This window comes from Nerophis ophidion, linkage group LG27 (genome assembly GCF_033978795.1).
Source record: "Nerophis ophidion isolate RoL-2023_Sa linkage group LG27, RoL_Noph_v1.0, whole genome shotgun sequence".
Classification (NCBI taxonomy): Eukaryota; Metazoa; Chordata; class Actinopteri; order Syngnathiformes; family Syngnathidae; genus Nerophis; species Nerophis ophidion.
Window position 1 is genome coordinate 15,324,056 of NC_084637.1, and position 12,500 is coordinate 15,336,555.

The window sequence follows — 12,500 nt, forward strand, 5'->3', positions numbered from 1 at the left end:
AAGAAGAGGTTTTAACTGTTAAATGAACCTAAAATATGACTTCTTTTATCTTTGTGTAAAATATTGGACACAATGGTGCTGTCAAGCTTATGAGATGTGATGCAAGTGTAAGCCACTGTGACATTATTGTTCATTTTTTAAAGGGTTTTATTTTATTTTTTATAAATGGCTGTGATGATAATGTAAATGAGGGCTGTCTAATCACTGATATGTTGCAATTATTGTCAATATTGATACTGTAATTGATACTATGGATTTTTGTTTGACTTCTTTTGGATTGTTTTGTTTCATATTAGGGTGTCCTCTCAATTGCTCTGTTGATTGGTGTTCTGTATGTTGCTGGGTCGGATTTGGTTTTGGAATTGCAATTGTACTTTTATTGTATTATTGTGTAATATTGTGTTGGTACTGATTAATAAAAAAAAAAAAAAAGAAGTAGTAAGTATATTTCCTGCAAAGTATACAAAACCAAAAGGCACTGCAGTTATACTCACTATAAAGTGTGTATTACAATTACAATTCCTGCATATCTTAACTTTAGGCTTTATAAAAAGTCTCTATAGGTTCAAAAGAGGTAGCAGGTGTTATTTTGAATCCACAAGATTAAGATCCACTTGATTGTTCTAAAAGTAATCAAGATTCATTAAAAAGAGACTGAATTTGAGCATTGCTAAATTTACCTATACGGAGAAAAAGATCAAAAGGAAGATCCCTATGCAGCAAATTGTAATCATCCCCACGTTGAGGATTATTTTAGTTTTAGGAGATTCATTTAGAAGCTCATTCACCAGCTTTTCATGATCTTGCGCCGTCATGGCCTGAACTTTGGGTGGTGGTTCCTGAAATCCCAGGAACCATAGAAAAAGCTTGTTGCTACACTTGCCTGCTGCTTCTCGAGAGCCGCCCTCCTCTTGCCACTCGCAATCTGCCTTTTCCCGCATTTTAGGATCAGGAATTATGACCAGGCCACCATTTTGGACCAGAGGACCTTCTTCATCTCCATTAACCTTCTTCAAATTAATTTCTTCTCCAGGTTTTCCTTTCTGGTCGAGCTTTCTCTGGTTTAAGCCCCACCAGGTTGTGGTTCGAATTTGGTCTGTTCTGGGTGAGGGCGTGCAGAAACTTACAACCGCAGTCACCAGAGCAGTTGTCCAAAACAGGATGGCTGCCACATACATGAAATGGACATCCTTGATGAATGCTGGTCTCTCATCTGGTTTGCTGCAGTGAGGCTCTCTATATACATACGCCAACGCCAGACGTAGCACTCCAAGGACAAAGCCAACCACCCCACCCCAAAAAGCACCCTTTTCATTACAGCGGTGCCATAAGACCCCAAGTAAGAAGACGGCTGCAATGGGAGGAGTCAAGTAGTTTGCTATTTCCTGGGTATAGTAGAACATCTGGCCTCCCTGCATCTCGATAATGACGGGCACCCAGCCAATGCTCACGATCACCATAAAGACTACGAACAGTCTGCCAACAATCACCAGTTCCCTGGAAGATGCACTCTCCCGCAGCATCTTGTAAATATCCAAAGTGAAGATGGTGCTTGCTGAGTTGAAAATGGAATCCAAATCACTCATGAGCGCTGCAATCATGACGGCCATCATCAGGCCGCGAAGACCGGCGGGCATCATGGCCATGACGAGCCGCGGATAGGCCACGTTGGTACAGCCAGATGTGGAGCCGCACACTTCCATGCAATGCTCCGGGCTGATGCACACCAATTCATCGGTAAAGTAGATTCTGGAGATCATCCCTGGAATCGGGAGAAAACACAAAATCAGTGATGCGTTGCTTAGGTGCACAGTCCAAACTAAGGACTGTACCTGGTATGACAATGACAAACATGGGCAGGATTTTCAGGAAGCCAGCCATTACGGTTGAGCCTTTGGCATGGGCTATGTTCTTTGCTGCAAGAATCCGCTGCATGACCACTTGATCTGTGCACCAGTACCTGGAATTTAGAACATTCACGTTTAGAGCATTTGGAGAAGCACCATTCAATTTAATCAGTGATCCATTGTTTGATCCACAGTGATCCACAGACTGATAGTACATCCTGTCGATGTACTACCAGTCTGTGGTTGCCAGTGTTCTGTTCTACACGGTAGTGTGCTGGGGGAGCAGTACATTTAAGAAGGACAGCTCCAGACTTGAGAAACTGATCAGGCGGGCCGGTTCTACAATCGGAATGAAACTGGACTCACTGGTGATGGTGGCAGAGAAGAGGACTGTTGACAAACTAGTGAGCATCCTGGATGATGTTAGTCACCCTCTGCATAGCGTTATCAGTAGCCAGAGGAGCCTGTTCAGTGCTAGACTGCTTCATCCCAAGTGTAGGACTAATAGACTCAAGAACTCCTTTGTCCCACACGCCGTTAGACTGTACAACTCCTCTCTGGGGAAGAGGGCGGGGGGTACTCGGATGACAGGGGATGCAAAATAATAACAGTGCGATACGTTTTTCATAACATGGTCACTACTGCCTACTTTGTCTTGTTATATTCTTATTTTACTGTTATATTTTTATTCCCATTGTTGCTTTTTATTTTTTTATTCTTATTGTAATATTTCTCTATTTTGTTTCCATTTAAACCCCCATTATTTACTTTTTACTTTTATTTAAATTGATCTCAACTCTGTGCACTGCTGCTGGAATTTTAATTTTCCTGAAGGAACTCTCCTGAAGAATCAATAAAGTACTATCTATCTATCTATCTATCTATCTATCTATCTATCTATCTATCTATCTATCCATCTATCCATCTATCCATCCATCTATCTATCTATCTATCTATCTATCTATCTTCAAGCTTTAAGTACCATACTACTGGTTGAAAGGGATACCAGAGTGAAAATTGCATATTTCACCAAAATACTTGATGCCATCATGAGCAGACCCGTTTGGGCCAATACTTTTGTATAAGATAAGCCCATGGTGTCAAGATCCAAAGCACAGCTTCTCTATACAAGTACCATATGGAAGCAGGAGTCTGGCCCAGAAGGAACCCAGGCCATGGTAGATGTGCATCCTTGGGTCCTCGAAGGATCTTTAGAGCATCTGGCTCTGGGTTGAAGTAGTGGTGGCAGGATTCAGAGTATGTAAGGTTGGGAGAAGACAACAAGATGGCAGTGATGTTCGGGGCAGCCTGCATATACTTGGTCATCATTCCTGGAAACCACAGCAGAAGATCATTGTAAACAATCACTTAACACCAAGGCACAAACTGGTAAGATTAAGTTTTGACCTCCAATTCCTCCCACTTTGTAAATGCTGATGCACATGAGGCAGACAGCGCCAATGACCATGAGGGCAGCTTGAAGCACGTCTGTGTAGATGACCGCGACAAGTCCTCCGGTGATAGTCAGCAAAGCCGTCAAGGCGATGAGCAGAATGATTGACAAATACAGGTTCCATCCCAAAGACTCCCTGATGAACAAGGCTCCAGCATAGAGGTCCACAGATATCTTTGTAAGGGGGTAAAGTATGAGCGATAACACAGCAAAATACACTTTCAGTCTCTTTCCACCGAAGCGCTTCGACAGGTATTCCGGCATGGTAAAGACCCCTGAGTAGATATAGACGGGTGCGAAGATCCAGCCTGACAACTGGAGCAGCAACAGAGCGTTTAATTCCCACGCAGCCACGCCGAGACCACTTGCAGCGCCTGATCCGGCGAGTCCAATGAAATGTTCACTCCCGATATTGCTGACAAATAGAGAGGCCCCGACGGCTGCCCAGTTCATGGAGCGGCCTGCCAGGAAGTAACCTTTTAACGTGTTCCTACTGGGCTTGCGCATGGCCAAGAAGCCAATCGCCAGTACGATAATGAAGTAACCAGCCACAACCAGGATGTCCACCACTTCCATATTGCCTGACATTTTGAATTGCTACTTTTGCCACCCGAACGCCTCCCTAGGGATGTGTTTAGGGCACGTCCAGCTGGTAGGAGGCCACGGGGAAGACCCAGGACACGTTGGGAAGACTATGTCTCCCGGCTGGCCTGGGAACGCCTCGGGATCCCCCGGGAAGAGCTAGACGAAGTGGCTGGAGATAGGGAAGTCTGGGCTTCCCTGCTTAGGCTGCTGCCCCCGCGACCCGACCTCGGATAAGCGGAAGATGATGGATGGATGGATGGACTTTTGCTCTTGAAACGTTTTCCACCTTAGCGAATGAAAAGATTGAAATCGATGGTCGAATTGGTAGTCGTCAAAGCTGAAACATACAGAAACAACAGTGTAAGGCAAGCCACCTGATAGCACTACATGTAAAATTTACATTTCATAAAATCAATAAATATATTTCATTCATTGATCTTTACTGATAAATGATTGCTTAATCTCTGTCCAGAGTTTATTTAAAAATGGTGCCTTTCAGTCAAAATCTTTACTCCAATCTTTATCCATCCATCCATCCATCCATCCATTCATCCATCTTCTTCCGCTTATCCGAGGTCGGGTCGCGGGGCAGTAGCCTAAGCAGGGAAGTCCAGCTTCTTCCGGGGGATCCCGAGGCGTTCCCAGGCCAGCCGGGAAAGATAGTCTTCCCAACGTGTCCTGGGTCTTCCCCATGGCCTCCTACCGGTCGGACGTGCCCGAAACACCTCCCTATGGAGGCGTTCAGGTGGCATCAATAGGAGCCAGATGAGGCGTTCGGGCGGCATCCTGACCAGATGCCCGAACCACCTCATCTGGCTCCTCTTGATGTGGAGGAGTAGAGGCTTTACTTTGAGCTCCTTCCGGATTTCTGAGCTTCTCACCCTATCTCTACAAGCTCATTTCGGCCGCTTGTACCCGTGATCTTGTCCTTTCGGTCATGACCCAAAGGTCATGACCATAGGGGAGGATGGGAACGTAGATCGACCGGTAAATCAAGAGCTTTGCCTTCCGGTTCAGCTCTTTCTTCACCACAACGGATCGATACAGCGTCCGCTCACGATCCAATATTTATTTATTTTATATCTGTACTTATTCTCACTAATTCATTTACAATTGACCAATAATAATTCCATCCATCCATCCATTTTCTACCGCTTATTCCCTTTGGGCTCGCGGGGGGCGCTGGTGCCTATCTCAGCTACAATCGGGCGGAAGGCGGAGTACACTCTGGACAAGTCGCCCCAATAATAATTCTATAATATTATATTACTTTTTATTGATGTTTTACTTTATTTTCAACATTTTTACTTCTTCCTTTTCTATGCCCGTTATTGCCTTCATTGATGGATAATCTATATTCACCATTTATTTGTGATTAATGTCTTTCCTTTAAAATCTTTACTCCATTATCTGTTTACTTATTAATTAATGTCTAATAGCTTCACTTACTACAACTTATTCTAGTTTATATTTCTCATTTACAAAAGTTTGTATTCTTATCATCCATCCATCCATCCATTTTCTACCCCTTGTCCTGTATATCTTCAATGTTTTTTGATTTAGTCCAATGTATTTTTTTTTTAAAGATCTTTATTTCATATTTTCCTTTACCATTGAACAAGCTGTAAAGTTTCTGTATACTGTGCGTTTATTTATTTGTTTTTTACTCATATTAGCTAATTTTTGTATTTTGGTTTTTTGAACAGGAAGTGAACAAACTTTAAATGACAAAATGTAAGCAAACAAAATATCATGTTATACTGTACATGGTGTGAAATAATAATTATTAATTAACATACTCTAGGGCAGGGGTCGGCAACCCGCGGCTCCGGAGCCGCACGCGGCTCTTTGATCACTGTAATGTGGCTCAGCTGCGAGAGTTTTCTGTAGGTTAGTGTCTCTCTCGGAAATCACTCGCAGTCAACATTCTCCGATTTTTCACCTAGTCAATAATAATGAGGGCATGCTCTGATGGCAAAACTTTAACAGTCCTTTAACACATGTCATCGCGCCCGCTTTTACACAGGGCTATCAGTGTGCCAGCCGGTCACATGCAGTATGCAGCTTCTGTTGATACACGGCAGTGAGTGCAAGGCATTCTTGGTCAACGGCCATACAGGTTACACTGAGAGTTGTGATATAAACAACTTTAACACTCTTACAAATATGTGCCACACTGTGAACCCACACCAAACAAGAATGACAAACACATTTTGGGAAAAAATCCGCATTGTAACACAACATAAACACAACAGAACAAATACCCAGAATCCCATGCATCCCTAACTATTTGCACCCCCGGTAGCACGAAACCCCGCCCCGCCAACCCCACCCACCTCAACTGACGCACGGAGGGGGTGGGGGGGATTTGTTGCTAGCAGGGGGTGTATAATGTAGCCCGGAAGAGTTAAGGATGCATGGGATCCTGGGTATTTGTTCTGTTTTGTTTATGTTGTCTTACAGTGAGGATGTTCTCCAGAAATGTGTTTGTCATTCTTGTTTGGTGTGGGTTCACTAAGAGTGGAAAACCTGTTTATATCGCAACTCTCAGTGTAACCTGTATGGCTGTTGAACAAGTATGCGTCGCAGTCGTCTAAGTGTGTCCATGGAAGCCACATACGACTCATGACTGGGCTGTGCAAGAAATGTGTGCATGTTGTAGAGGGTGGTAAAGTCAGCGCCTTCATAGCACGTCCGTATTAATGCTGAAGGGCGAAAATCAGCGGACTTGTGTATGTGTTGTTGTACTATGCAAGTTTGAAATAAATACTTCAATTCAATTCAATTTAATTGTTGACACACCGAGCCGGCGGCTGCTCCTTCTTCGTCTTCATCTTGTTAAAAGTAAATGCTAGATAATAATTAATGCATCTCTCAACCTGGTAGTAGACATTTAGACTGGATTATGTGAGCATCCAATCTGTCGGCACAACAGCAAGAGCGAAAATTATACAGTAAGTGTTTTATTATGGTTTGTTATGGTTAGTTTTTATGTCTAACCTAGCAATGCTACTCATGCTATAGTGTTACAATAAAGCTGCATCCTTTTAGCACTGGGCTTCTAAAACTTACTGCTCATCTTCTGTATTTGGGCTCCAAAATATAAGGTTCTGGATCATAATTTTCCCCAAAGTAATCGTTGGTTCTCACTAAGTGTGCATGATTAGCATTGTTGTTGATGGGGAAGGGATCTGTGGCTCCTATCGCAACGTCACGGATCACTTGACTAGATTCTTCATTACCTCTAACAGTAGCTCGGGAATCTCCGTGAGATTGATACCATTTTGATCATACCTATTTATTTGCAAACTTTGGAAATTTTTTGGTGTCATAAATCATATACATATGATAATAGCTTCAATGTAGAGGGAACATGTTTGTCCACTCTACTGGCATTTTAAGCGTAATGACCATGAAGTTCCTTTCCATTCCGCTATATTAATAATTTTAATTCACTACATATCGTATCATTTTAATTAGTTCCACAAATTCCTCTTATCAACCGATGGTACCACTCAAAGTGTCTCTCGGTCACCTTAGGTCACATCTTTATGAACATCAAACAATCTGAGGAGTAAAAGTTAGCACTTTTTAAAGTAAACTGTTACCCAGTATAACTTATTTGTTTATGTAAAGTATTCTTTTTTTGGATGTTTAAAAATGTCATGTGGCAGGTTTTTTTTTTACATACGCAAGCTGTGTACATGAGGGCCCAGGTGCCTAAGCCCCACTAAGGTTCTGTGCACAAAATATAATTTTACGACGCGTAATAGTGACCAAAGGCAGGTTTAAGCACTTAATTCAAGCGCCACGACACGGCAACACATCCGAACACATCTTGTTTGCCTCCTGCGCTCTCGATTTCTTTTTCCTACTCTCGTCCATCCTGCACATAAAACAGATTATAACAAATGTGTTACTTCAAAATAAGAGTAATCTGGTCAGATAATATTTTAACAATAATTACAGCATAACACATACTTGCCAACCTTGAGACCTCCGATTTTGGGAGGTGGGGGCCAGGGGGCGTGGTTAAGAGGGGAGGAGTATATTTACAGCTAGAAAAGTGCAGATTGGATTTTAACCTATTTAAAGCATGACATCAAAAATATATAATTATTGTGAGAAATCATTAAGATGATCAGTGTTTCCAAAAAGATAAATATCATTAATTATTAATAATAACAGAGTTAAAGGTAAATTGAGCAAATTGGCTATTTCTGGCAATTTATTTAAGTGTGTATCAAACTGGTAGCCCTTCGCATTAATCAGTACCCAAGAAGTAGCTTTTGGTTTCAAAAAGGTCGGTGACCCCTGCCGTAGATGTTATTGTCACATATGCATGTAAGTAGATGTTTAAGAGTGTCACGACATTGCTGTTTACGGCAGACAAAATCCTTTATGATAGACGAAAACGTGACTGCTGTTGTTGTGTGTTGTTAGCGCGCTGGGAGGACGTTAACAAAACTGCCTAACAATAAACCCAAATAAGAAACCAGGAACACGCCCTCGATCATTTTACAGTTATAACTGTTTATATTGTGGGAAAGCGGACGTGATGGTCCGCATGGAGCTGGAGGGGGCGTGGCCTTCAGCTCCGCCTGAATTTTGGGAGATTTTCGGAGAAAATTTGACCCGGGAGGTTTTCTCCAGGAAAATCCGGGAGGGTTGGCAAGTATGGCATAACATAAATGACTTTCATAACAAAGCAAATTGGTGCTAAATAAGGAGGAGTTAGGAGTCAGTCAAAGTCACTGATACTTATTGCTATTTACTTTTACACATTTTTCTCCTGTTTTTCAGTCAGTTAGTGAGTTTAGAAGCATGTATTTTTGTTTGTTATTTTTCTTCCCAGAACAGGGACTGGGTTGAGTGGTGTCAGGCTTGCCCCTGACAGTTTGTCTGTTTTAGTTTTTTCTCTGCATTTGTCTGTTTCCTGTGTTTAGTATTTCCTGTCTTTTAGTTCCTGTCAAGTGCTCTTAATTTGTCAGCTTCCTGTCTTGTTCCCTGAGTGCTGTGTTCCTCTTCAGTGTGTTTATTTCCTGTCCTTAGTTCCTGTCTAGTGCTCTTATTTTGTCAGCTTCCTGTCTTGTTCCCTGAGTACTGTGTTCCCCTTCAGCTGCGGCTGATTGGCATCTGGCCACACCTGTTGCCAATCAGCCGGCTCCTATTTGTACCTCCTTTTGTCTTGTGTCAGTTGTTGGATCATTGTATTGTCATTTGTATTGTTGTTGCCTCATGTCACTCTTGTGTCTTTGCTACCTGTCGTGTCTGGCATCATTTCAGCTATTACCTGTCGTGCTACATCTTGTCCTGGTCGTCGTAGCGCTAAGCTGTTTTTGTTAGCCATAGCTATTTCCAGTTTTTCTATTTGTTACCCTCTAGCTTCCGTGCTAAAGTTCCTTTTTGTTTCTTGTTAGCTTCTATGCTAAAGGCCTTTTGTTTTTTATCCGCCCACGTGCGCGCTTTTGGTTTGAACCCTTTGTTTGGTTTTGTCTTAGTATTTATATTAAAATCATGTTTGCTCACTCCATGCCTGCCTCCATCTCTGCATCTTGGGGTTCGTCAACAAATAACTCTGACAAGTGGTAAGTTGTTTTGTTGGTTATTTTGGCCTTAGTTTACCCTGAAGTTCAGCTCACCCAATGTGACTGTGGTTTTTGTGTTTGTTTGTGGCCGTGTTGTTTATTTTTAATAGCCAGTTTTTTTTTTGTTCATTCAGTTGGACAACAATTTTCTCAGGTAGACATTTTTTTAATTTTTGGAACAAAAACAACTCACGTAGCTGCTGAACAGTCACTCCTTTAGATCAGGCCGGGGCAATTATTTTGACTCAGGGGGCCAAATTTAGAGAAAAAAAAGGTGTCTGGGGGCCAGTATATCTATTTTTAGGAACACTAATACAAAACCTCACAAAAATGTCTGATTGAATGCTAAAAATGTTATGACAGACCCAACCATCCATCCATTTTCTACCGCTTATTCCCTTTTGGGGTCGCGGAGGGAGCTGGAGCCTATCTCAGCTACAATTGGGCGGAAGGCGGGGTACACCCTACACAAGTTGCCACCTCATCGCAGGGCCAACACAGATAGACAGACAACATTCACACTCACATTCACACACTAGGGCCAATTTAGTGTTGCCAATCAACCTATCCCCAGGTGCATGTCTTTGGAGGTGGGAGGAAGCCGGAGTACCCGGAGGGAACCCACGCATTCATGGGCAGAACATGCAAACTCCACACAGAAAAGACCCCGAGCCTGGATTTGAACCCAGGACTGCAGGAACTTCATATTGTGAGGCAGACGCACTAACCCCTCTGCCACCGTGAAGCCGTTATGACAGACCCCCTTAAAAAATTGTATGGAATTTTACACTTTTCTATGAACGATAAAACACTGAATATTGTGTAATAATAAACATTTGCTTATTTTAGTTGCCAGTTTTTTTGTCTTTTATGTTGTGCCTCGGTCCCTTATTGGTCAGTGGTTCGCAACCTTTTTTCAGTAATGTACCCCGTGAACATTTTTTTTAATTCAAGTACCCCCTAATCAGGGCAAAGCATTTTTGGTTGAAAAAAAGAGATAAAGAAGTAAAATACAGCACTATGTCATCAGTTTCTGATTTATTAAATTGTATAACAGTGCAAAATATTGCTAATTTGTAGTGGTCTTTCGTGAACTATTTGGAAAAAAGATATAAAAGTAACTAAAAACTTGTTGAAAAATAAACAAGTGATTCAATTATAAATAAAGATTTCTACACATAGAAGTAATCATCAACTTAAAGTGCCCTCTTTGGGGATTGTAATAGAGATTTATCTGGATTCATGAACTTAATTCTACACAATTCTTCACAAAAAAATAATATTTTTAACATAAACAATATTTATGGAAATTGTCCACAAAAAATCTCGCTGTCAACACTGAATATTGCATTGTTGCATTTCTTTTCACAGTTTATGAACTTACATTCATATTTGTTGAAGTATTATTCAATAAATATATTTATAAATAATTTTTGACTTGTTGCTATTTTTAGAATATTTTTTAAAATTCTCACGTATCCCTTGGCATACCTTCAAGTACCCCCCGGGGTATGCGTACCCCCATTTAAGAACCACTGACCGGGTCGTAACAATGAAATAAGATCATTTTAAGCATATGTAACGCGTTAATTTAAAAAAACGCACCATAGCATTTGCTTTATTTTTTTTTTAACATCACTGATTAATACTCACTGCAGACTTTATGAGAGCCAACAGACATAATAAAACATAATTTACTGTAAAAGGTCTGCTGTCATTAGGATGCCGACTGCTAGGAAGTTCATACAGTATATTCCTATTTAGATGAAGACTGACTCAGAATCCTCCCGAAGAAAAGGGGGTGGGAACCAGGCGTATTTTAGTGCCGTTCTCACCATTTCCGAACCTTACCATGAATTGATTAAAGTGGACCCCGACTTAAACAAGTTGAAAAACTTAGTCATGTGTTACCATTTAGTAGTCAAATGTACGGAATATGTACTGAACTGTGCAATCTACTAATAAAAGTTTCAATGAATCAATCAATCAATCAAACCTGAATTTCCTGTCAAAGTGTACTAATTTGTCAGAGTATGTTCGCGTACTTTCACAATCCAGGTGACATGCATTATTTATGGTTTACAATCAAGTTTGACGAGCAATAAAACGGCTCATCAGTCAAACATGTCAGGCTGTGAGTTCAAACCCCAGCCGAGTCATACCAAAGACTACAAAAAAATGGGACCTCCCTGTTTGGCACTCAGCATCAAGGGTTGGAATTGGGGGTTAAATCACCAAATGATTCCTGAGCGCGGCCCACGCTGCTGCTCACTGCTCCTCTCACCTCCCAGGGGGTGAACAAGGGGATGGGTCAAATGCAGAGGACACATTTCACCACACTTAGTGTGTGTGTGACAATCAATGGGGGAGGGAAAAAAAGGCACAACATCCATGTGATCACGGCGGCGCTATTAAAAGTTAGCACTTTTAAAATAATACAACTAATATGGGTTCAAGTGTTTTTTGAATGATTATTAATTGGGTTTTATGGGCAGACTAGAGGACATCCCATATATATATATATATATATATATATATATATATATATATATATATATATATATATATATATGTATATATATATATATAAATATATATATATATATATATATATATATATATACATATATATATATATATATATATATATAGATATATATATATATATATATATATATATATATATACATACAAACCCCATTTCCATATGAGTTGGGAAATTGTGTTAGATGTAAATATAAACAAAATACAATGATTTGCAAATCATTTTCAACCCATATTCAGTTGAATATGCTACAAAGAAAACATTTTTGATGTTCAAACTGATAAACTTTTTTTTTGTTGCAAACAATCATTAACTTTAGAATTTGATGCCAGCAACACGTGACAAAGAAGTTGGGAAAGGTGGCAATAAATACTGCTAAAGTTGAGGAATGCCCACCAAACACTTATATGGAACATCCCACAGGTGTGCAGGCTAATTGGGAACAGGTGAGTGCCATGATTGGGTATAAAAGCAGCTTCCAT

The 12,500-nt window shown here is 40.9% G+C and overlaps 1 protein-coding gene across 1 annotated transcript; it reads right to left on the reverse strand.

The window, feature by feature from the left end:
* Nucleotides 1-512: 512 nt before the first annotated feature.
* LOC133544039 (sodium/myo-inositol cotransporter-like) lies at nucleotides 513-3,888 on the reverse strand. The gene is made up of 4 exons (XM_061889059.1): nucleotides 3,255-3,888; nucleotides 2,983-3,178; nucleotides 1,833-1,960; nucleotides 513-1,762 (listed from the first exon to the last, which is right to left on the reverse strand). Exons 1-4 carry the CDS (start codon nucleotides 3,886-3,888, stop codon nucleotides 681-683), a joined length of 2,040 nt encoding a protein of 679 aa, XP_061745043.1. The 3' UTR covers nucleotides 513-680.
* Between the last annotated feature and the right edge of the window lie 8,612 nt (nucleotides 3,889-12,500).